Genomic DNA, 27,579 nt, shown 5'->3' on the forward strand with positions numbered 1-27,579 from the left:
ACATCGTTTAAAATTTGGTGTAAATGAATGTGTCCATGCATTTTGCAGGTGTACATACAAGTAATGATGAACTGGGAATTGGATGTCAGGGATTTCAGTATTATGGATATAAAGATGGGAAAGAAGAATAACTATTAACGCACAGATTTTGACTTTTACATAAGCAGTTTCGTTTGGTAGACTTTTGACGCGCATGTGAGTGTGCTTGTTTGTGTGTGTGAGAGAGATAAAGCGAGAAAGACTTATGTTAGTTTAAATTTCAATGGTATTTAGATGATGAATATGTTTTCCGCTTGCATTTGGAAATATAAGAATTGATTTTAGATTTCATGCACACTTGCATTATATTTACATTGGTTTTTTAAATATACACCGGATAAAAAATACAAAAGTAAATGTTTTGAATAAAATCTTATAACAAGTATTCACAAGGACTTTTATTCTGTAAATATGAACTTCTTGTAGTGTCATGTTGCATTTTAGCTAACTAATAATTATCGTTAATTTGAAATTAAATGATAATCGTTAATTATGAAATTCAAAAATGTTATTTTCTAATAATCTATAGGTTCCTTCTCCAAGTTCCTAAGATTTAAAACTTAAATAAAATATGGTATTACCTTCATTAAGAATTCTCGTTCAATCCGCAGATGAAATCCTAGTACAAAACGACGAAGGAAAAGAGATATCTGGTTACTGACACCTACCAAATTAATATTTGACTTTAAAAGTCTAATCCTAACATTGACATGATCATAGCACAAAGTTCCACACGAATAGTGGTGGGCGTGAATGTTCAATAGAGTTGTTTTGAAGATTTCAGTGCAAAACGGAGAAAACCATTTGAATCATTGTCAAAATGGTCAATAGTCTGTCACTTATCCTAAATTATTATTGAATTACCAGAGAAAATATAACGTACAATTTATCTTTTATCTTATAAATGACCAATCTTTGTAATCTGAGACGTAAGTGATGTTTTCTCTTTAACAAAATTTATAGTTGTTCAGATGTAAATCTTCAAAGTGTTCTTCGCATCACTATAAACATATTTTATGACCTATACCACATAAAAGATATTGTAAATTCAACATTTCTATTATCAATCGCAGTAAAATAAAAACGTTTACTAACTCACTTGCATATAAGCGTTTTCTTAACATATATCAAGTGTTCCTAATCAAGGAAGTCAGAGTGTTTCACGTACAGTTGTCCATTCAGACGAAAGAATATGTCAATTGAGAGGTCTTTCCTTTTCATAATGTGGAATATATGTTTAAACAGATGTAAAATGCATTGAAAAGCTTTAAAACACACACAAAACCCCTAAAATGGGGTAAAAAATACCTAATTCGCTAACTAGAACATGACCTTGAACTTTATCCTTATGACATGTGTCAATGGCATTGGTCCCTGGTGTTATTGCAAAAGACCTTATGGGTCTAGGACCTTTTGTTTAAGAGTTAAATCTTATTTTGTCAGAAACAGCTAACGGGGTTATGCCCCTTACTGAAAGGTCAAATATCTTCGGTCCAAATGTAAGAAAGTTGCACCTTAATGACTCAAACATTTTTCACTATTCACCATTTCTGTAAGTATCATGGTTTCTGAGATATCCCATAACAAATCGTAAGGTCAAAGGTCAAGGTCAACCTAAAATATTGACCTTGAGGTTGCACTTCTGTAAATATAGACAATGCAATTTCCCATAGGAACTCCCTTTGCGGCTAAAGCTGTGCCACTTTTACTATGAAGTTTATGAAAAAATTATATCCTAGAACGGAAAGTTGTTATGCACTACTTTTTTATTCAAAGGTTAAAACATAGGGCTGTGCGGCATATTTTCAACATTTATATTCATAGGTGGCTACGACCTATACGGTTCTGAGTTTAAGTGGCCAACCGTCATCGGTTAATTTCAAAGGGGCATAAACCCTACCAATGAGTCTTTGAATCTTTTCGATCCAAATGTAACGAAGAACCAAGGTATGGTCTTGAACAAATTCCACCTTTTGATTTTTGTCTACCTATTACGGTTACGGTGTTCATCCCATAACAAAGTTTTTAGGTTTTGGGCAGATAAATCTGGACCGACAAATTTTACGACTCACAGGGTGAGTTCCGAATAGGTATTTGTGACACCAATACAAAGTGTGAACCTTAAAGCGACATGTCGTACGGTTATGAAGGGAAACTTTGTCATAGTTTGGCGGAAAAAGAATAATAATCAGAAGAAGAAATACAGTAAGGGTTTCCCTTTTGGAAAAGGAAAGACCTTAATAATCAGAAGAAATACAGTAAGGAGTTTCTCTTTTGGAAAAGGAAAGACCTTGATAATAATCTTTTTTCACTATTTGTATAATGGTTCTGAGATATCCCATAATAAGGTGTAAATAAGAAGAAATACAGTAAGGTCTTTCCCTTTTGGAAAAGGAAAGACCTTAATAAAAATTACCAAACATGTCACCAACATTATTATGTACACCAACATGTAATTAAACTTAATTGTATATCCTGAATTCATCATGCTTGATTGTAAAATAAAATTCAATTTCTGAAAAACCTTCCACCTTTCCTTAATTATTCAAAACTATCGTTTTACATTTTCCATAATATCATGGTGTTAGGTAGTGTGGAGTAGACGCAAATGACAGAATGTGTTCACAGTTTACCAAAATGTATTTAGTATTTATATCGTAACTATATGGTCCTACTAGAAACAGTCATTGTCTTACTTTCTTTTTTAACAATTTTTCTGGCTCTGCTGCTAGTAGTATTGACATGGAATACATGTAGTACCATCCGACAAATATTCGATCTTATGCTCTGCCTACGATAGTAGATGTACCTTATGTTTTCTGTTATGTGTGTCCGTCCGTCCTTTATCCATACAGATGTGGTAAAATAAACTTGAAACTTGGTACATGTACTGTTTTGATTAAGTGCCGAATTGACCATGTCGTCACTTTTTTATCATTTCATTCCCCAGTCTCATCAATCCCTCGATTATTGTCAAAACTGAAACACGTTGTTTTTCTACTTGGAAGTTTTATCCACCACTAGAGTAAGTTAACCTTTTATATTTGTGCTCATTTTTTATATCGTTGTGCATATTGTTTAATTATACATTTTATGCAACTTCATATTTGATTATTGGTGTTCATTTACACACGACATGAGTAAATATTGCCGCTGTGAATATACAGTACTGTTTGTATTTTTTATGTATGCATTTCCCCCTTAAATTCCATTCATTATTTGTCAATCCCACATGTTAGGATTTATTTTTGTGTTTTATTGATGTAGACAAGGGTCACGCTCGAATTTTCTAGAAATACAGTCCCGCACAGTCTCAACGTGTGTAAAATTTATATCGTGCGTGGTATGAAGAGTACAGTCAATGACAAATGCAACCTTTCAATTTTCTTGCATATTTAGATACGTGTGTGCAATCTTTTTCTGATATATTTATGTTGTATTTCGAAGTGTAGTGTACAAGAGTTACTTGTATTGAACTGTATAACCATTTTCTTTGTGAATGTACTACTATTTGACATTTATTGTATAAGTGTTGCCTTAATAGTATGCTTATGATTGTTATTTTGTACTTTCAGTTTTTCACCCTCTCCGGGGGTCTGTATACCAATAAACTGTTGATCTCTCAACGACTTACCAGTACAGTGAAAAATCTACATTATAGAGATAAACCCAAGAAAGATTCAACATGTCACAGTCAGAATCCGTTTCTGAAAGAGAGTTAAGAACTTCTAGAACACTTATATCTGATGGAGATCACCTTTTCCAACAGTCTAATGAACGACATCAATACATTATTAGAACTATTAAGAGAGATATCGACGCTATTATACTAGACGTAGAAGATAATCCAGTGGTGGACCTCTCCACAGCGTCGACGTACAGAGATGAAATTTCAAAACTATCAGAAAAGTTTGAAAAAGTAGCTAACACATATTTTGATTTCTTAAAATCATATAGGACAAAAGAAAGTGAAATCGAGCATGCATCATTTAAAGTGTCATTCTATGCGTTAAAGGCCAAAATATCCGTCGTCAAACAACATCTTAGTGAATTGCTACCTAGTAGATCCAAACAAGATAGTGAACGAACTCTTAAAAGTCGTAGCTCCCATCATAGTTCCCGTCATACTGGGTCAACAAGAAACTCGTCACTTAGTGCTCAATCAGAGATTCTTAAACAAACTGTGAAACTGGAAACCGCAAAGACACGACTTAAATATGCCAAAGAGGAGGCAGAACTGTTGCACCGTGAAGGTACACTCAAAGCAGAGAGAAACGTCCTCTCTATGAAGCGAGAAGTCGACGAAGCTGAGTCGGGATTGCAAGCCGTTAAGAAGGCTTTGAATTATGATCCTAATGAGTATGGTGAAAGTTATGAACCACCAATAATTGCTAATCCGGTAGTTCAGTATGCCGATGTAGACAGGATATCTGAAAGAAAGTACCGTAGTTCTAAAGTACCAGATACACATAACATTACAGAACGACGTACAGCAGAATTTGTGGAGCAACAGCGCTCACAGCATGCTTCTCATTTGACCGAAAATGACTTTCAAGCAAACAGTGTTAACATTCCTGTTCATTCTTTAGGACAATTGAATCCAATAGCACGACCTTTTGTTCCGACCCAGAGGAACGAAGCACAAGAATTGGCCAAGTTTATGGTAAAGAAAGACTTGATTACATCTAGGCTCATATCATTTGATGACCAACCTTCACATTACTCATCTTGGAAAATTAGTTTTCAACACATAATGACCGAGTTAGATACAAATCCTTTGGAACAGTTGGACCTTCTAATAAAGTATTTGGGACCAAGCTCAAAACAGCATGCTCAGAACATTAGATGTGCTAATGCCAATAATCCGGAAACTGCAGTGCGGCTTATATGGGAACGCTTAGATGCTAGATTCGGTAGTCCAGAGATGATAGAGTCGTCACTTCACTCACGTATAGTTAACTTCCCGAAACTTTCAAACAATAACCGAAAGGAACTCTACGAGCTAGCGGACTTAGCTGCTGAGATCGAGTCTATTCGCAAAGATGAAAAGTTTGCCACCACATTCGCTTACTTTGATTCGTCTCTAGGTGTGAATCGTTTTGTAACCAGATTACCTTACAGTATTCAAGAAAAATGGACTACTACTGCCAATGGTTATAAGTCAAAAAACCATGGAGCATATCCGCCATTCTCCTTCTTTGTGCCATTCTTGCAAAACATTGCTAAAGTGCGTAATGACCCTGGATTTTTATATGACAATCAAGACACGAAACCGACCACATCTAGACAAACGAGAGTACAAAATCGTTTTCGAAGTCCTGCGCAAGTTTCAAGCATTAAAACCGACATTGGACACAGTGTTAATAGGCCACCTATTCAGAAGCAAAATGAGGACTTGTGTCCCCTCCATGGAACTAATCATACACTTAACACGTGCCGTGGTTTCCGTGCTAAACCATTATCAGAGAGACTTGATTTAATTATGCAGAAAGGTTTGTGTTTCAAGTGTTGCGGACCTAAGAGACATTTCCGTGACAAATGTAAAGAGGATGTCAAACGCAGTGTGTGTGGTTCTCGTGACCATCCGTCAGCCTTACATGTAGATATTACAGCCGAACCCCAGAAAAAGCACGAGGAGGAGAATTCTAAGGAACAGATTAGCAGCAATGCACCAAAATATGTGACTCGATACACAATACCAGTAAATCATGTGCTAAGATAGTACTCGCCAAAGTATATCACTCTGATAGACCAGATCATTTCAAAACTGTTTACTGTGTGATCGATGACCAAAGTAACAGGACTTTAGCAACGTCAGATTTCTTCAACTTCTTCCGAGAAAACGAAACTGAAACCGAATATGTACTTGCTTCTTGTGCAGAAAGGTTCGTTACTAGTGGACGAAGAGCTTCCGGATACGTGTTAGCGTCGCTTGACGGATCATTCTGTCTTAACGTACCTGAAATAATCGAATGTAATGACATTCCAAACAATCGGGAGGAAATACCCTCATCTGTTGTAGCTTCAAGTTATCCGCACATGATGGACATAGCAAGTTGTATTCCTGACATTGACAATCAGTCTGAAATACAGATGTTAATAGACCGTGACCTTATTAGAGCACACCATGTTATTGAACACCGTGTAGGAGCTGACGAAGTACCGTATGCACAGCGTTTACCTTTAGGATGGGTTATTGTAGGCAATGTATGTCTTGGTAGATTTCATGGACAAAAAGTAGTTAATGTAAACAAAACTGTAATCTTAGGCAACGGACGACCTACTTTATTGTCTCCGTGTGATAGCGAGATGTCAGTTAAATTAGATCCAATCTTCGACAAGACTAAACTAGACGAAAAGGAAGGTGTGTCAATAGAAGATCAAACCTTTTTGAATATAATGTCATCGGGATTCTTCAAACAAGATGATGGACACTGGATCGCTCCACTACCTTTTAAACCCAACAAACCTTCTTTAGAAAACAACAAACAAATTGCAGAGCGTAGAGCTAAATCGTTTGATATGAATTTACGTTGCAACTCCGTAAAGCGCACACAAGTGTTAGATTTTATGCAGAAACTGTTTGATCGAGAACATGCCCAGATAGCACCCAAACTATCGCCAGGTACTGAGTGCTGGTACTTGCCTATGTTCGCAGTGTATCATCCGAGGAAACCAGAGAGTGTAAGAGTAGTTTTTGACTCTTCTGCAAAACATCATGGACTATATTTGAACGACGTCTTGTTGAAAGGTCCAGACATTTATAACAGCCTTCTTGGAATATTACTCCGTTTTAGGAAAGAGGCTTACGCCGTTACCGTTGATATCGAACAAATGTTTCATAACTTCAGAGTCATAGATGAACATAGACGTTTCTTGCGCTTCCTGTGGCACAAGGACAACGATTTTGAAAAACCACTAACAGAATATCAGATGTTAGTACACGTCTTCGGAAACAGTCCGTCCCCAGCAGTGGCTACGTATGGTCTGAGACGAACTGTCCAACGCGCTGAACTTGATGTGAAAGAATTTGTTAGCAACGACTTTTACGTAGATGATGGACTTACCTCTTGTGCAACTCCAGAGGGAGTTATTGATCTTGTTCAAAGAACTAAGAAAACTTTATACGAAAACGGTAGACTTAGATTGCATAAAGTTGCATCTAACAGCAGGTTAGTGCTAGAAGTATTTCATTCAGATGACCTTGCCAAAAATCTCAAGGACTTTGACCTTGGATCGGCAGATCTCCCGATGCAGAGAAGCTTAGGTCTCTCATGGGACACAGAACTGGACGGGTTTACCTTTAGTGTGTCTTCCGACATCAAGCCATTTACACGCCGCGGAGTTCTTTCAACAATCAACAGTCTGTATGACCCAATTGGCTTTGCTGCACCAGTTATCATTAGAGGCAAATTACTCATGCGTCAAATGCTCTCATCTTCATCTACTATTGATTGGGATGATCCACTTCCAGAATTACTGAATCAGCAATGGGAATCGTGGGTACATTCATTGAGCGAACTTGAAAATTTGCGTATATCTAGAAAGTACAATGGACCTTCATTCGCCAATAGTGTTAAACGGGAGGTTTACATATTCTCAGACGCTTCTAAAGATGCAATCGCAACTGTTGCATATATTAAATTGTATAGTGCAAATACTGTTAACATTAGCTTTCTTTTCGGGAAAGCCAAAGTTGCCCCGTCTCACGGACACACAATCCCCCGTCTGGAACTGTGTGCTGCAGTCTTAGCAGCAGAGCTTTCCGACATTATTCGAGATCAATTAGATATCAACCCAGATGATTTTTATTATTATACAGACAGTCGTGTAGTACTTGGATATCTGACAAACGAAACAAGACGCTTCTACATATATGTTGGTAACAGAGTCAGTCGAATTCGTTCTTCATGTCAACCTAATCAGTGGTCTCATGTGTCTACCAATGAAAACCCAGCTGATTTGGCTACTAGGTCCATCAGCACGATAGATCTTCCAGAGAGCCTTTGGATAAAGGGCCCCGACATGCTCTTGACTAACAACAAACAGGATGAACACGATCACTTACTAGTAGATCCAGAAAATGACATAGAAATTCGTCCATCAGTAGTAAGAAAACAGAACTCCAAATCGAATGCAATGAAACTTCATTAGGATGTAGTAGATTCGACAGGTTTTCTCAATGGACACGTCTCGTTAGAAGCATTGCCTTTATAAAATCGGTAATTCGTAAGAAACTGCACCAAGACGGAGTTATTTCGCCCGATCTGCTAAGAGACTCTGAAAACTTAATACTACGTTCAGTTCAGCAGGATGCCTTTTCCGACGAGATTAAGTTGCTTCAAGAAGGTAAAAGCATAACATCAAAAAGCCAGTTGGCTCAGCTGTCTCCTATACTAGGTTCAGATGGACTCGTACGAGTAGGAGGAAGGCTCAAACACGCTCCTGTAAATGATTCATTAGACATGTCGCACCATCCTGTGATCCTTCCAAAGAACCACCATGTTTCGTCACTTATTATTCATCATTTTCATGAAAGTATACACCATCAAGGCCGACAGTTGACGGAAGGGGCCATCCGTGCCGGAGGCTATTGGATTATTAGTGCAAAACGTTCTATTTCAACTCTCATCAACAAGTGCATAATTTGTAAGAAGCTCAGAGGAAAACTTGAATGGCAGCAAATGTCCGATCTCCCAACAGATCGACTTAGCCCATGTCCACCATTTTCTTATGTCGGCGTGGACACATTCGGTCCATGGTCCGTCGTATTTCGTAAAACTAGAGGAGGCTCAGCCAACCAGAAACGTTGGGCGTTACTGTTTACATGCATGACCACACGCGCTGTGCATATCGAAGTGATAGAAGACATGTCTGCCTCGTCTTTCATCAACGCTATGAGACGCGTAATTGCAGTTAGAGGTCCTATCATACAATTTCGTTCTGATCGAGGAACTAATTTCATTGGAGCAACATCAGAGCTCAATATTGACCCTGAATTTGTCGAAAAAGGACCAATCAAGGAATTCTTACTGAAATCCGGAACTACCTGGAAATTCAATCCACCATATGCACATCATATGGGCGGCTCATGGGAGAGACTTATCGGTGTTTCTCGTCGGATACTCGACGGCTTGTTATTGGAAAACAAAAGTAGGACAATTACACACGAAGTGCTTGTTACTCTCATGGCTGAAGTTATGGCCATCATAAACAATAGACCGCTACTACCAGTTTCGACTGATCCAGAGTGTCCCAGTATTTTGAGTCCGTCGTCACTTCTTACGATGAAAACTTCACCAGACGTGAAACCGTTTCCTTTATTCGGTCCAAAGGATATGTTGAAAGCTCAATGGAAATGCGCACAAGGATTAGCAGAAGAGTTTTGGCGTAGATGGAAATCCGAATATCTTCATGAACTTCAGATTCGTACAAAGTGGCAAACTGACCGTCGTAATCTACAAGTTGGTGACTTAATTCTCATGAAAGATCAGGATGCGCCACGTAATTCATGGCCCGTAGGACTTGTGGACAGGGTATTTCCAAGCTCGGATGGCAAAATTCGTAAAGTGGAAGTCGCCATCGTCAAAGACGGAAAGCGCACAACTTATTCCAGACCAATTACTGAATTGGTTACTCTCCTTGAAGCTGACTGACTATAATAGTTACATTGTGTTTTATTCAATCACATTTAATACACGAACAATTAGTATAACATTGTTAGGGAAACACATGTTAATTGTCATATGACATTATCTTTTAATTTTGAAAATGTAGTGATTTCATAAAGAAATCAGAGGAGGAGTGTACTGTTTTGATTAAGTGCCGAATTGACCATGTCGTCCCTTTTTTATTATTTCATTCCCCAGTCTCATCAATCCCTCGATTATTGTCAAAACTGAAACACGTTGTTTTTCTACTTGGAAGTTTTATCCACCATTAGAGTAAGTTAACCTTTTATATTTGTGCTCATTTTTTATATCGTTGTGCATATTGTTTAATTATACATTTTATGCAACTTCATATTTGATTATTGGTGTTCATTTACACACGACATGAGTAAATATTGCCGCTGTGAATATACAGTACTGTTTGTATTTTTTATGTATGCATTTCCCCCTTAAATTCCATTCATTATTTGTCAATCCCACATGTTAGGATTTATTTTTGTGTTTTATTGATGTAGACAAGGGTCACGCTCGAATTTTCTAGAAATACAGTCCCGCACAGTCTCAACGTGTGTAAAATTTATATCGTGCGTGGTATGAAGAGTACAGTCAATGACAAATGCAACCTTTCAATTTTCTTGCATATTTAGATACGTGTGTGCAATCTTTTTCTGATATATTTATGTTGTATTTCGAAGTGTAGTGTACAAGAGTTACTTGTATTGAACTGTATAACCATTTTCTTTGTGAATGTACTACTATTTGACATTTATTGTATAAGTGTTGCCTTAATAGTATGCTTATGATTGTTATTTTGTACTTTCAGTTTTTCACCCTCTCCGGGGGTCTGTATACCAATAAACTGTTGATCTCTCAACGACTTACCAGTACAGTACACATGTTCATTTTAATGTTGACTTTTTAAAATTTTGCCAAATTACGGTTTTATCTCAATTACACGGTTCAATGAACAATGAAATATAAGGTGGAATGCCGTAATGCATCTTTGGTCACAACAACTCGAAACTTAGTACATATCTTCATTTTGAGTTTAACTTTTTAAATCATAATAAATTATGACAAAGTACGATTTCGACCCTGATTCCACGTTTCACTGAACATAATCAAAGGAAAGTGGAAGGGGGTATCATGGTTCTTGTTTTTAACGTAATCTTTCTTCTGAATATCTTTTAATGAAAAGATTAGATTTAATGGTTATAATTACATGTAGCAGATATTTAACACCATTATTCAAATGTAACATTGTACAAATGAACTAGTCGAGTTAATTTCCATTTTCCATAGATAAAGTATTGTGTTAGTCCAAATAATTATGACGTCGTAACAGCATCAATTTAAAATAGCCTTTCAAGACCGTCATAATCATTATAATCATTTGGACTAGTATTGTGAAAATAATTGTGAATTTTTGAATCTCGTTCATTATAATTGTATGAATTTCAAGATTATTTATACGTCACAAAAATACGTCACTTTATGTGGTGTCCTGTGCTGTCGTTAATTCATGGTAGATGTCCGTTGTTATTCTGCAGTTTACATGTTGTAATGTACTTTTATATTTATTATTTATGCATTTCTCTGTGCTGAGTGTTCTTGCGTTTGTTTGTACTGTATTCCTGTCACGTAGTGTTGTCATTTTAGCGATATATTTATTAACATTGCCATATAAGCGGAAGGTTTGGCTAGCCATAAAACCATAAAAGGTTCAACCCACATTTTTTTCTTAAAATGTCCTGTACCAAGTCAGGAATATGGTATCTACAGTCCGTTTATAATGTATGTTGGCGTTTGCTTTTGTTGTAGTTCAGTGTTTCTGTTGTTCCGTTGTTTTCCTCTTATAGTTCATGTGTTTCCCTCGGTTTTAGTTTGTAACCCGGATTTGTTTTTCGCGGCTTAATCGATTTATGACTTTTGAACAGCGGTATACTTCTGTTGCCTTTATTTAGTATATACGTTTTCGAAATATATCCGACTGATAGCATACTTTATTGGTCAAACTACACCAAACCAAAAATCTCTTTTAAAGGGACAAAATTAAAATATGATTATTTTGTTTCAAACATTTATAAAAGCGGAATATAGAAATAACCAATCACTATTAGCAGTCAGTTTGGTTCAATTTCGTGAAAAAAGCTGAAAAAACCAACATCGCTGATGTATTATTGGTTTGCATTTGAATTTGAATCCGTATTCATGCAACCTTTAATTTAACCTTTGGTGGAGATTGTTTGCACATGCGTTCAGCATGTGGTCTGCATGAAGAAAAGAATGTGAACATTGAAAGGTGAAACACGGGAAACACCAGGAATAACCATTTCGTTGACTGATCCAGCCTACAAAAAAATCATGAAAACTTTGATTTACATATATTTTAAACTTTAAAATGAAATCGAACATACCTAGAAAAATTGTCATTATACGAATGCACGTACCTTTCTGTCTATGTTTATATCGTGATACAAGACGGTCGGGAGTCTTCGGAGGTCATCTCGATGGATAATTATATATCGTCTAGTTTAAAATGCACACGGGTTGCTGCTAAATTATATCTGGTCTGTGCATTGTCATTTTTTTTATTTTTGACTTTTTATAACGTAATCTCTTTTGCATAATTTGGGTATGCGTTTTTGTATGTTCTTAATCAAATATGGAAATTTGGCTCAAATCGGTGAACATGAATTTGAAATCTCAGGCTGATATCAAGTTGAAATTAAACTAAAGAAATGAAACTCTTTTTTAGAGAAGGTAAAATGGCCAATTTGGTATATTTGAATTGTTTATATTAGCCCGGTGACCAGTCTGAGAGTGAACATTTTTAAAATTTAATCGTCAAAAATACTAAACGGCTGTATCATATATCATTGGATTCAAAAATATGTGTACTTTAAAATTAATTTGGTCGTCAAAAGTAAATATGGTGCCGTTTTTCAGAAATCAAGATCAAAGGTCAACAACCATTTTTCATACAAAAATTCACTGGATATCTAATAACAACTAGTATACCTTTATCGCAAAAATAAATTAGCAAAATAGAATGGATTTTCTTTTCTAATTCTATTTTCCATCCAAAAAGTTGAAAATCATCATAAAATCAATTGACCGATAAAGCGAAACGTTTTTTTTTAAAAAGGGGGATGGTTTTCATCTAAAAAAGATGTACTTTTTCAAAACAATTAGTATTACGAGCATCAAAACCAAACCAAAAATGAATAGAAAAATACGAAAAATATGTATGTTTTAAGATAAATATCTATTATTGCCCAATATTAGTTGAACATTTTAATTTTGTACACTTAGGGTAGGGTTGGTACATGCCAAAGTGGCAATAAAAATCTCTCAAAAAAGACTGATATGTTGCTTTAAAAAACTTTTTGTATCCTACAAAATGCATAACAAGGAACACGAGTCAGTACGGAATATACAAACAACTGTAAAATGCATTTTGGATTACTAGAACCGCATTTTACCGTGCGGAATTTTGAGATTTTTAATAAATGTCTTAGCGACACAATATCAGAAATGCACATTTAATTTGCACATCACACCAAAAGCTTTACTGACAAATAAAATTGAGTCCTCAAACCTCTTCTGTCAGACCATGCGTATGCACGTTCTGGCAGGATTCTGATCCTTGGCTGGAACATAAGTCGGTACATGCAAGGTTTTGGTCGACACAAACACAAGACTTTTTACATTGTAACTTTCCCTTGCACGAACACAAGAGATCATGAAGAAAATCTGCTGACATGTTTCCTTCAAAGTAGACAGGATGCAAGGACTGATCTCCATCCTTATTCCAATGGTGAAGGCAGGGTGGTTTTGCAAGACAAGAAGCATGCCAAATTTTGGTCTGAAATGAGTCACGAAGGATGTGCTGTCGAAGCGCCGCTTCAGAAGGTGGCAATCTGACTAGACTTGAATCCCTGCTTGTCGCAAGTTTAACTCGCAGTTTGTTTATGTCCTGATGGCAGGATGCATAATTCTTCTTTTGATCGTAAAGCCTTGCCACAAACCGTCTAGAGCATGATATTGCAGTCTCTCTGTCGGAATCTCCTAAATTGTCCAAATCACTGAAATCTAGTACTGCATTTTTCAACACTTAATAAACTGAATTTTTGCCAATGCCAAATAGAGACAATGTAGTGTCATACTCAGAGAGAGCATGTAGGGAAGGAAGAACTCTGCAAATCATTTCAGGGAGAGAAAAACACAGTTGGTGAAAAGGCAAAAATCTCCGATTACCAATGTTTCCAATTTGGATCTAAAATTCACTCGTGTTTGTCATCTGCTTGAAAAAAATGAATACAGAGAACAATGACATCTGTATCAGATGATTTGATAATAATCCTGCCTTTCTTTCCCAATTCCTTCATCCTTTTGTCTGCGTGTAAAGCCTAAAGGATCATGTGGGTGTCTGCATCTTCCTGAATACTGAACAATTCAGGACATTCAACGACTTCCTGATCAGAAATAACTTTAGCAATTTCAGGATTTTCAAAGGAACCTGCCATATAATAAGTATGTCCAGGGAGCACTAATAGAGGATTACTTTTAATGAACTTGACCAGGAAGTCACCAAAAAATTTAATGATAGCCTGCTTGTTTTCTTTAAAAGAAATTTCTTCCAGTCGGGAACATTTCTTCCTTCTATCACTTGAAACACCTTTGCATGAGCAGTGACTTTGGTACGTCGCATTCTTTCGGTTGACTTAATGGAGTGTTTTACATCATATCGATCAAAAATATGGGCTACTGTGTGTGCTTTTGTAAAACAACTTGCTAAATAATTGCAATAGTCAAGAGCGAGATCTCCAAAGGTTTTATGTTTTTTTTGCATCCATTCATTGAGCTATAGCCATACCGTCTCTAATGTAAGTTGTCAACGAAGGGTAAAATTCTGGCAAAGAAAGAACCGACGATACTTCATTTTCGAACTTTTAGATCTGATTTACATGATTTCCTCATTGTTCCATCTTCATGGAACAAAGAACCGGGATAGGACCAAGAGGAAGTGAGAGAATACTGTCAATCGTGACATCATCTCTGCTGTTAGCCAAAATCAGAGCACGCCTGAAATCAATTTCTGGATTGATATGACCGGTTATGATTTCGCCAGATTTACACTTAAGGGTTGTCTTGGCGTTCATGTGTTCAAAGGTTTTCAATTTGGACTTGGTAATGGGCTATAGAAGCTCCCAGACTGGGCTACAGAAAGTGCACTGTTAACAAATTTTCTGCACATATTTTCCCCTTCGTTGACAGCAGAAAGCAAGGAATTCTGTACTTCTCTAGTAGCATGCATGTCTGTAGAGATATTAATGAGACAAGGGGGGTGGGCATCTATATCAAAGGGATCAGTTACTTCAGTGTTCCTGTTGTTCATTTGTTATCCTCTTATAGTTGATGTGTTTCCCTCGGTTTTAGTTTGTAACCCGGATTTGCTTTCTCTCAATCGATTTGTGACTTTTGAACATCGGTATACTACTGTTGCTTTTATTTACGGTTTGGTTCAAATGGTTAAGTATTGCTTGTACTTGTTCTTCATCTCGATTTAAAGCTGTTTGTTTGATTTCTTCATGCGAATTGTCACTTTTGCTTGTTATACCTGCTCTATCATTCAATGCATTACTGAAAGACGCTAAGAAATGACGAGTTAGAGTCCACCTTACCAGAGCAGATTTCTGATTTGTTATTCCAACGATACCACCTGAACCCTTTGAATCTTTTATATTGGTTTTTTCAGTGCCCATGTCACTCCAAATACCATTGAATGTACCTAATTTTTGCCTGATAGAAAACTCTCCTTGTTTAAAAGCTGATTTGATCTCTGCTGGAAGTTCGAGCATATCAACAATATATACAGGCATCATCCATCTAGAGTAATTTGTACGGTTGGCAATAAAAAATATAGGGCAGCATTTTGGATGAAGACATCAAATGTGCCGACCAACAACCTTCTCGTTCTGCTCGTACATTCGACAACATAATTTGGACAGCAACGAGGAACACGTCCCAATACTTGAAACTAGGGGATGTATCGTGTCCCCATTCTCTGAACATACCGATTAGAGGCTGTAAATGGTCTTCGAACAATCCTTTCAGTCTAGTTATAATTACTGAGGTTTCGTTCGTTTGATCACAGATACTTGTATGGAACTCTAACAACGCATTCCAGAACGCAAATGGTATCTGATCGAAGTAGTTAAAGGTCCTACACCAGTGTATGAGTGCCGAGATAAAAAGAACAAGTGTGAACCCTCTGACATCCCTGTTAAATTCTTTACCATTCAACATAAATTCAGCTGCATTTCCAGCATACACAACAGAATCCACCAACAAATCGCGAAGACCGCCATCGGCCCAAAGTTTCCCGATAGAGGCTAAGAAACACGACAAGCTGTGAAAACCACCAAGCCTGAGAATATGGCGATTAAAAATTGCATATAGTTGCTGGTCGAATGTTTGAATAGCGTGGTCCTGTCCAACATCATTATACATGTCAAGACATTTCTTCATGGCAGTATACACTGTGGCCATATCACTCGGTTTAGCATCTATAATTGGAGGATATGCTACAACTGTAACATCGGAGCGGTTTCTAGACAAAAGACAATTGTACCCTGTCCAAGTCAGAATCTTTTGTTCAGTTGCATGGAATTATATTGGGAACTCTATAATATCCCTTGACAAAAGTCTGGAAAAAAACCCATATCTGGTCAACATTTTTACTCTTATCAGGATCACATAATTGAAGGTTTTTGAAAGCATCCGATCGTCGTGAAGGTTCTGATCTACATTTTGGTTTAGAGAAAGGAATCGCATCGGTCAATGATGCTGTTGTATCATCTATAGCCAAAGATCGCTCAATTCCTTGCTTGATTCGTTCCGAACCATAGTCATAAACGCAAACTGATTTTGTTTGAAATACAGCCCTATCAAGAGAATGGAACGTGTTTTTTACCATCTAATGTCTCGGGGTTTATGTCAATATTATCGGAATCCTGTTGAAACAACCGACCTCCTTCTGGAAAGGGTCGAATACCTCCTGGGATGTATCGGTCGCCACTGATACGACTGATTTCATGGTTTGCAACACTTTGCGCAGTTCAGTGTATGTAATGCAAAACCCATGGGCGTTCAGAATTTCAATAAGACGCTGCGACCCAAACTCGTGTTAAACTTGAATAGCAAGACCAAGATGAAAAGGTGTAAGGATACTACTAGTTGCAACAATACATTCCGTTGAAGCCAAACTTTTCCTCATACTTTCCGATTTAATATCAGAAGGAACACTGCAAGTATTAAAAGCCTTTTCGTCCCTAATCCAATTAAGTAATTTGACCAATGAATCGGGCATTGACTGTAACGAATTTTCGAATGATACCTCCGTTGAAGTTGGGTAGTGCTCTTTAAAAAATCTTACTTTGTCAATGCCTCTTCGAATTATACTTGCTACTGGATAAAGGAGTTGGTCATCCGTTTGTTCGCTATACATACAACTCGTTTGTTTTTCTTTTGATCATTTTAACTCTGCTTTCAAATTACTGGCTTCCTTGATTGCATCCCCTAATGTTATACTACTATTTATAATAATGTTGGACTTACCCTGGCCTTGTTCGTCGTTTTGTCTCTTAGTAAACACCGCAATATTATGTTCACTTGTATAACATATGTAGCAACTTTTATGATATACCATTTCCAAACTTTCCTTCAGTATATCATTAAATGAATCATATTCACTTATTAATTTCAAGTAAATATCATCTTTACGCCTACCAACTGCATAAAAAAAAACGCGATTTACTGTTACCAGTAAATAAAACAACTGTTTCATTACTGCTTTTCTGGCAAATTACACATTTTTCTAAGATTAAACTCGGTTTCAGCCGCTTTGAGTTACTAGGACCAAGTTTAAACGGAGTTCTCAGTTGTGCCATCTTTTGGGGTCAAAATCTCAATTTCTAAAAATAACTTACAACTAAAAAAATTATTTTCCTCTCAAGCGAATAAAACCCTATCAATACAACCTCAAAATAGAAAAAAAGACACACAAATAATCAAAGAAACCAAGAATATTGAACCAATACAAGTAAAATCAATTGATAATCGCTATATATTAATCGAACATTGGTGCGCTAGAAGTTCAAAATCAATAAGGTTAATAATATTCAGAGACCTGACACGACTTTGCTGAAAATTAACTAAGATTGTAATTTAATAGTGAATATTTTGGATGCTATTTTAAGTCTTTTTCAGTAATTCTATATGATTAAAAATTATGTCACTGAAAAGAGTATTTGTTAAATTATAACGTTGTATAAGTTACTTAATAATTTATAAATTAGTGCCTTCTTGTATAGTATTGAAATCCGGTGAAGCGACAAAATGTCACAAATTTCAGTACTTTGTATTTTCATATTTTTTTAACAAAAGACTTATGATGTTAGTTTTTTCGCTTAATGAATAATATATTATATGTGATATTTGAATCCAATACGAAATACATATATTTGGCAACGATTTTTAAATAACAGTCAAAAGTACATGCCTCGTAGAGTCCACATTTAAAGTCAGTTTTGCTAACAAAACGTCAAATTAAAAAAAAACTGATCGTGAAAGCTCAGGTATAGGATCGTGAATAAAATCTTATCGAAAAGACATTTGTAATTTCAATTGCTAATCTAATTTAATGAATTATACGGAAAATTTACAAAATAATAAAACTGGCTGTCAAAATAGTTCAACATTATGATCAGTATCTGATAAAAATTAAGGTTTAAAAGTAAACCATTTTTACAAAACTACAAAAGGCAGATTGCTCCTCGACATTTCAACGACATTAAATATGTAAACAAACAAGATTTTGTACATAATTCGAATGACTAGACAACTTTTCTTTGTAAAATGTCATTCCATTTTAATAATTCAAATGGTTTTCTTAAAGTTACTTTGTGTTAGCATGAACAGAATTTTGCAAAAAATGAAATATTTACAAAATAACATTTATTGTAAATAAAAGACTTTTTGGCTGGAATTTCCGATAATATTGATTTTATTAATGCCATGTGTGTAAGAAGGCATTTCTTTGTTTAAGTATATCAACATGAGGTCAAGGACTGCATGTTCAATGCATGATCATCTAATTACATTATCTGATTGGTCAGTTCTTGAGATCGGTAATTAATATCAAATTTCTACATGTGCTCGGACATGCGGTCATTCGCCTTTGTTTTGGGAGAGAGAAAAGGTCGTTTTTGAATTTTATCTGAAAAACTGAAAAAGTACTGAAGAAAGGCAGTCATCGAAGAATCCACAGATTATAAGGTAAAAGCGAACCTTAACTATTATTCAATATATTTTTGATAGCTTAATTTTTAATTTATTAATTTTTATAATAGATTAGTTGCTTTTGAACCATGGTCCGGCGTGCCTTAATTTTTGGTAATTCTTTTATTCGTCGTTTAGAAACATTTACTCATGAAAACTGTGATCGAGGTTGGTTAAATTTAGGTTTAGACGGAACCGATATCCAGGTGGAATTTTTTGGTTTGGGGGGAGGGACTCTTCGCCCCGGTAATAAATGTGTTCAAAAGCAACATTATATGCATATAATTGAAGAATATACGCCACATTCAGTTTTTCTTCAGGTTGGAGGCAACGATTTATCGTCTGAAAATGAGCCCGTAAAATTAGCAAGAGATATCAGCGTTTTTGCCGATTACATAATTAATTGCTATCATGTTAACCACGTGGTTATTGGTCAACTTCTCCCGAGGTATTCCGAAAGACCGGAAACCTATTATAACAACAAGGTTTACATTGTAAACAAAGAACTTAGTCATTTACTAAAACAAAGAGATAATGCGACTTTCTGGCATCATAGGGGGTTGTGGAAGAACACCCCAGATTTATTATTAAAAGATAAAGTTCATCTTAATGATGAAGGTGTGGAAATATACGCTAGAAGTGTTCGTGCTGCTGTTGGTAGCCTTTCACGTACATGTAATGTCGAGCAAACTTGCGTTGCAAACTACCGTGTATGATTGTTATTACTTATTGTTCCTAATTGGAAGGACATACGAAGAAGAAGAAACATACAATACAATTATTTAGTTATCTATGAATTATTTGCATATTATTACTCCATCACCTTAACGATTTTATAATTCAAAATATCTCTGAGTGGTTGTGCTTATATTCACATGGTTGTGACACTGGTGACATGAAAAATGTCTTATTTATATTTTATTATGGTTGGTTATATCAGAGTTATATAATATAATATGTCTCTGTTTATATTTAATTATTGATTATTTATTCATAATCATGGTTTATATACTATTATATTAGTGTATTATTAGTTTATTTAATCAGAGAATAAATCACGTCTTTCCCTATAATGGTTGTGTCACAATAGGGATCGATTTTGGTACAATTGAAGTACTTTATACATATTGGTTGGTTTTAAAAATTGGTTTTGGAGTATTAATTAGCATATCATAATCAAACTTAATTTTAAACATGAGTATATTTTGCTTGATATATCATCATATCAACTATGTTTAATTTGCCGGACAAGCATTTTGGTTTAAAAATTTTACTTATATAGTAACATTCTTTAAATTCTGTGATAATACAGGATTTCTATTTTTATTTTTTGTTTTATGTATTTATAGCAAAATGCCAAAGCAGAAAAGCAGAACAAGAAGAAAGGCTGCTCCACAAAACCTGGTAGAGGATGTTCACGATTTAGTGGAGGAACAAAGTCAGGAGTTACCACCAATATACAGGCCACCAGTGCGGAGACGCAAGGCCAGACAAACAGCTCCTGAAAATCTGTCAGTTCATGAAACAAATACTAAACAGTCGTCTGTTCCAACCGCAAATGACATTGCTGATGCTTTGTTCCTGAAGTTTCAAAGTTCTGGCGTTCAACTTGTCAAAGACAATACAGCAGTTCCAATTAATGACTTAACTGGTATATTGTCGTCATCATCTATACAACCAGAAAATTCGTCAACTACTGACTCCCAGGGACCAATGTTAGCTGTCTTTCAACCACCAGTTTCCTCAGATCCTAATATCAACACTCCTTCTGATGGTGAGCTGCTAAACTCAAATGAAGAAATTCCATATGCATGTGAAATGTTGAGACATACTATACCTTTAGATTACCATGTCAGCAATAAGGTTAAATCTGATGTTTGGTGTGATAATTATGTAAATTTTGCTCTATTGTTACCTTCTAATATTGATGATACATGTAATGAATCAACATTATTTGAAAATTTAAATATTACGATTTCAAATAGGAAACCTAACAAAGAGCTTTTGTCCATTCACCAATGGACAAATGCTTTTGATATATTTATGTCTATATATCTTGAAAAGAATTTGAGGTCTGCTAAAGCATTGATAAAATATGGTTTTAATGTACGGTCATTATGCAAGTCCTTGGGTTTCCAAGCCGCTAAATTATATGACGAGAAATTTAGGAAGATAAGGAAAATTTTAGGGTTACGATGGGATGAAATAAATGATGAACTTTGGAGATCTGCAGCTTTATATGACAGACAATCTGAATTTTCAGGTCAAAATAAGAAGTCATTTGCCAAAACCTCAAACTCAGGCCCAAATTCTTTTCATAGGAGGGCCCAGCATCAGTATCAATTCCCAAATGGCTATTGCTGGGCCTTCTGTAAATCAGGGGAATGCATATCAAAGTTTTGTAAACTTAAACACCAATGTGTACACTGCAGCAAGAAACACTGTACCCTTACATGTCCAGAGCAAAAAGGAAAACAAGCAAACTTTGTCAAAACTTCCAACACCAATAAAGGTTGAAAATTTAAAACACTTTTTAGCAGGTTATGAAACACAGTTGAAAGATAAATTGATTCATGGTTTTTCTTTTGGATTTTCAATTAATTCTTGTTTTTCTACATCCCTAAATAAAATGATTTTTCCTCCAAATCATAAAAGTGCAAGGGAAAATTATCATGTTGTGCAATCAAAACTAAATAAAGAGATTGAAGCAGGTAGAGTTAAGGGTCCTTTTACAAAGCCCCCTTTCCCTCTCTTTGTATGCTCCCCTTTGGGTTTAGTTCCAAAAAAGGAACCCAATTCTTATCGATTAATACATGATTTGTCGTATCCTAAGGGTGACTCTGTAAACTCTGGTATTTCCCCAGAATTTTCGGCTGTACAATACCAAAACATTGAAACAGTTATAGATTTAGTCCAATCTTATGGATCAAATTGTCTAATGTCCAAAACAGATATTGAGCATGCATTTCGCTTAATTCCAATTGCTAAAAAAGATCATCATCTATTGGGTTTTCATTGGGACAAACAATTTTATTATGATGTCTCCCTCCCCATGGGGGCTTCGTCCTCGTGTCAGCTGTTTGAGTCTTTTTCTACAGCCCTCCACTGGATTTTAAATGCTAAATTTCAAATATATGGGGTATCACACCTGTTAGATGATTTTTTCTTTGTCGGAAAAGCTGGCTCAAATGAATGCTATAGTGCATTACAAACTTTTCTTTGTCTTGCCGATAAATTGGGGGTACCCATCAAATCAGACAAAACACAACTCCCTACTACTTGCATTATTATCTACGGTATTGAAATTGATTCTACTCAGATGGTAGCTCGTTTACCTATGGAAAAAATTGAAAAAATTTTGCAATTATTGAGTAAATACAAATGTAAACGCAGTATCTCACTTAGAGAATTGCAATCCTTATTGGGTCTTTTAAATTTTGCATGCGGAGTTATCATACCTGGAAGAGCCTTTTTACGTAGGCTTTTTGACCTGACTATAGGCCATACATCTCCTCATTATAGAATCAATCTTAATTCTGATGCAAGATTAGATCTGAAGTTATGGTACAATTTTATTGAAAATTACAATGGTAAATCTTGTTTTTTATTTAAAGAATGGGTTTCATCAGATTTTTTAAAACTTTTTTCTGATGCTGCAGGTACATATGGTGGTTTTGCTGCAGTTTTTGGCAGCAAATGGTTTTCAGGTGAATGGCCACCGGAGTTAGTCGATTTACACATTACAGTGAAAGAACTTTTCCCGATTGTGTTAGCTATTGATATATGGGGCCCTCTATTGGCAAATCATAAAATACTGTTTTTAACAGATAATTCAGCTGTTGCTGAAATTATAAATAAAATATCATCTCGAGAAAAGAATATTATGAAATTGATTCGAAGATTAGTGCTAGCTGCATTAAAGTACAATATCTATTTTAGAGCCAAACATATTCCTGGAAAAACAAACGTTATTTGTGACTTGTTGTCTCGTTTTTCATTTCAGGAAGCTCATCAGATTGCTCCTTGGTTAAGTCCAACTCCTGTGGCCATTCCACCTCAATTTTTGCATCTATGACTGATAAGCTTGTTAGTGCATCATTATCTGATGCTACTGTGTCATCATATAATAGAATGCTAAGTGTGTATTCAAATTTTTGTCAGAAAATTTTTCCAGGAGTTATTGTACTTCCATCTACTCATGTCATGGTTGCTCATTTTATTTCACATTTGTTTATTCAAAATTATCAACCATCTACAATTGCGTCATACATATCAGCCATCAGTTTTATACATAAAATTAAGTTCTTACAGGATCCAACAGACACATTTTTTATTAAAAAAATGTTAAAAGGTACAAAACAGTTGAGACATTCTGTTGATACACGGTTGCCAATAACCTATGATATTCTTGTAAAATTAGTTAAGGCTTTACCAAAAGTAATAGTTGGCATTTATAATCAAGTTTTGTTAAAGGCTATGATGTCTACTGCTTATTTTTGTTTCTTACGTATTGGAGAAATTGCAGTTAAAACTGAGTCTGAATTCTATAGAGTAATTCAAAGGGAAGATATAAAGTTTGAAAGAGTAAATGGTCATGTGAGCAATATGACAATTACTATGAAGTTCTACAAACATAGTAATCTGCAAAGTAAGACATTATCAATAGCTAGACGTCCTGAAAATTATCTATGTCCTGTTAAAGCTATTGAGGAATATCTAAGGTTACATTATTGTCCACTTGGTCCTTTATTTCGATTTAAATGTGGAAAACCTGTTTCAGGTTTTTATTTCAATTCTTCATTAAAAAGTTTGCTTAATTTCGTAGGTTTAGACACAAATTTTTATAAAGGTCACAGTTTCAGAATTGGAGCTGCGACATCTGCAGCTGCCAGAGGTGTGCCTTTAGCCTTGATCCAAAACATGGGTAGATGGAAGTCAAACGCTTTTCAACATTATATTCGACTTGATAATTTTCACACTTAGATTTAATATAATCACAGTCGCTTACTAAGTGCTTTGGTAGAGGTCAACATGGCTTGCTTTACCTTATTGTGATTCATTTTTTGTAAGGATTAACAAGACTGTTTTATACATGTTAGAATTATTTACTTTTGTAGAGGTCAACATGGTTTGCTCTGCAAATTTAAGTTTTTGCCATCAGTCATTTACTATATATGTAATGGTATTTATTTGGTTGGTAGAGGTCAACATGGCTTGCTTTACCTTTCATTTACAAGTTTCATTATATTAGTATATATTATTTTTTGCTTTGTTTATAATCTGTGTTAATGTTTTTGTAGAGGTCAACATGGTTTGCTCTACACTTTTACTTGAAATGCAAAAGTTAAAAGGTGTATATTTTATTCCATTTTGGGTGTTTTTTGTTGAGGTCAACATGGCTTGCTCAATTTTTCTAGTTCTGGAGTTCCTTAAGTTGAATTCAGAGTCCTCGGATGGGGATCCCTCTTGGGATTTGTGGCACTTTTTCAACCCCACCTTTGCTTATTAAAGTCATTGTCATTTATGCAGTACTATTATAATTGTTAAGATGTAAGTTGCATTTTAAATTAATTTCTGAATAAATGACATTTTACTCAACTTGTGTTTTATTAACAGCAAACATAGCTCAGACTCTTTGATCTAGGTCATTTATACAAGGTTTTCTCGTTGTTATCTGTGTCTAGGAACATTAGCTGACAAAATAACATTTATTGTAAATAAAAGACTTTTTGGCTGGAATTTCCGATAATATTGATTTTATTAATGCCATGTGTGTAAGAAGGCATTTCTTTGTTTAAGTATATCAACATGAGGTCAAGGACTGCATGTTCAATGCATGATCATCTAATTACATTATCTGATTGGTCAGTTCTTGAGATCGGTAATTAATATCAAATTTCTACATGTGCTCGGACATGCGGTCATTCGCCTTTGTTTTGGGAGAGAGAAAAGGTCGTTTTTGAATTTTATCTGAAAACCCTCCCATTTCCCTCCCTTTTAAGCGTTATTATATAGGACATTTATTTTTCTTTAAACATCAATTAAGGACAATATTCATTGTATTGTTTATATACTTTGTATATATATATGTTGGTGAGTTAATTTTTTCAACTCACTTTTATTTTTGTCATTTTTATGATGTTCATTATGTTAGGGTGTGGCACTTTTTCAACCCCACCTTTGCTTATTAAAGTCATTGTCATTTATGCAGTACTATTATAATTGTTAAGATGTAAGTTGCATTTTAAATTAATTTCTGAATAAATGACATTTTACTCAACTTGTGTTTTATTAACAGCAAACATAGCTCAGACTCTTTGATCTAGGTCATTTATACAAGGTTTTCTCGTTGTTATCTGTGTCTAGGAACATTAGCTGACAAAAAAAATGATTTTTCGGATCGTGAAAGATTGCGTACCGCTTTTTGAAGATCGTGAAAAGGATCGTGAAAGAATTGACGCTACGAAAACGTTAAATTCATTATTTAATTTTAGGATTATTTGTATTTTTAATTGGTTTAACAAATATCCTGGATTTGCATGACTCATCCCGGTTCTCTATTGTTGGTTTATAGGGTTTTTTTTATCGTTCAATACCATTGGATCATCCTATCTTAATATGTATAATACCACATCGACTAGGTTCCTTGTAGCAATAACACTCTACTTATCCGTTCTTCATAAGTTTTGATTTCTAATACAAATTTAAGATTGAGAATTGAACTTAATCGTCTAAATTACAGTTTAAGCTGGGCTTCATGCACAATCGAGGTACGTTGATTGGTAATAAGTTTGATACAATGACGTATATATATATATAGAGCTATTGTGAACAGACTGATCAAACAATCAAGTAAAATAATGTTATCTTGGTACCTTTTAAGGAGGCTGGGGTGTCTTCCTCTTTCTTGGATTTTGAAAAAGCAGACAACAATCTGTCTAGATCTTTAATGAAATGTGCAAATTTCGAAAGAAGTATGTAATTCAAGTGTAAGACTTTACTTGTTAATATAGAAAATTAGTGTCTTATTATATTAACGGCTATATATTACAAAAAAAAGATTATTTTGTTTTAATTCATTTTTTTTTTTCAACTTTGCAATATAAAGGTACAGAACACATATATAAGGTGACAATTTTGCACAACCGGTAGCATGAAAAAAAAAGCCCGGTGACCAATAATTTTTACTATATTTTCAAAAAAAGCATGATATGAACTACATTTTTACAAATTATTAGAAAATTCTATGAATTTCAATTTAGACCCCTCCCCCAATCTACCTTAAGTTAATGTCAGCGCAGCCACGAAATAAACAATAAATTAGCGAATATTGCCATAGGTACGCACGAACGACACTCCATATAACTGAAAGTAACAACAACCCTTACCAAAAAAAATGCGTACGTATGCATACATTTCCAGGGACGATGCATTAGTCATTATAGATACATATATATTTTACTTTCCGACAATAAATGCTCCTGAGGATCTTTTTATCTTGTACATCTACTTATCTAGACAAGTTTTTAGTTATTTTATTATTTTTAAGGAATACTGTTGAAATAATAAAATTTAAAAAAAAATAATTTAAAGCAGTTATGTTCGTGTATATCAAAATAAGTACGCGCTGCAACTATAGTTCCAAGTATATCAATTGGTAAAAAAAATACTGTTTTCTGACTCATAAGTCAGGTCCGGCGTGGGACGTTTGCGTGGTTTAAACATAAAGTTTTGGTCTTCACAAATTGAAGCTTAGATAAACTATGATGATACAGTTTCTCGCACTATTCAGCTACTATACATTTGTAGTTTCCAATTTTAAATCCACTAATTAAAAAGCTAATAGAAGAATTCGGTAAAAACTAAGATGATTCGTTTTCTCTTTCGGTAACCTAGAAACGTATACTATATTTCTTATATGTCTGGCTTACCCGAATATTTTTTTCTGATTTTGTCGTTTGTTCGGAAAAACTTTCAAACAAAATATGTACATCTTTCCGTGACTTTGCTTAATTTTCTAAGATTGCAGGAAAACTGTTATAGGTAAAAAGCGAAAATGTCTTGTCAATTTTGTACAGGTGCGTCAAAGTCTAAAGCGCTAATATCCATAGTGTTTAAAGCGAAAAGACTTTTAGTGTTACCTGTAAAAAAGCGCAAACGTCTTGCGCCCGTCTGGTCACGCATTGACTTTCACGATCAAGATAATACGTTGCCCGATCTTTCACGATCGATTTTGATGAAAAATCAACAAAATTCAATGTTTTCAAAAACAAAATATACGGTTTCAAGAAAAACATTACTTTTATATTACTGTACTATCCTACACACCAAATATTCAGTTTCAAATATATCATTATATATTGGAATACCACCATTATAGGTACAAAACGTGTTTTTTCTTCAATGAATCCCATAGACTTGTGTTGCGCCTTTTGTGTTTTCTCATAAAGTACTGCATATTTTCTTTATCTTATTGCACAGTACTATTGAGAAAGTTGAATCATTTTCCGGATTTGTTCCGCGT

The 27,579-nt window shown here is 35.1% G+C and overlaps 2 protein-coding genes across 2 annotated transcripts; both read left to right on the forward strand.

Annotated features, from left to right (window-relative positions):
* The first annotated feature begins 18,725 nt into the window (after positions 1-18,725).
* LOC127708440 (uncharacterized) lies at positions 18,726-21,572 on the forward strand. Its single transcript, XM_052213309.1, has 2 exons — positions 18,726-19,673; positions 20,405-21,572. The coding sequence occupies exon 2, from the start codon at positions 20,409-20,411 to the stop codon at positions 21,570-21,572; it is 1,164 nt and encodes a 387-aa protein (XP_052069269.1). The 5' UTR covers positions 18,726-19,673; positions 20,405-20,408.
* On the forward strand, positions 21,452-25,335 carry LOC127709141 (uncharacterized). Its single transcript, XM_052214506.1, has one exon. The coding sequence runs from the start codon at positions 23,127-23,129 to the stop codon at positions 24,036-24,038; it is 912 nt and encodes a 303-aa protein (XP_052070466.1). The 5' UTR covers positions 21,452-23,126; the 3' UTR covers positions 24,039-25,335.
* Positions 25,336-27,579: the final 2,244 nt, after the last annotated feature.

Source organism: Mytilus californianus, unplaced genomic scaffold (assembly GCF_021869535.1).
Source record: "Mytilus californianus isolate M0D057914Y unplaced genomic scaffold, xbMytCali1.0.p SCAF_7, whole genome shotgun sequence".
NCBI lineage: Eukaryota > Metazoa > Mollusca > Bivalvia > Mytilida > Mytilidae > Mytilus > Mytilus californianus.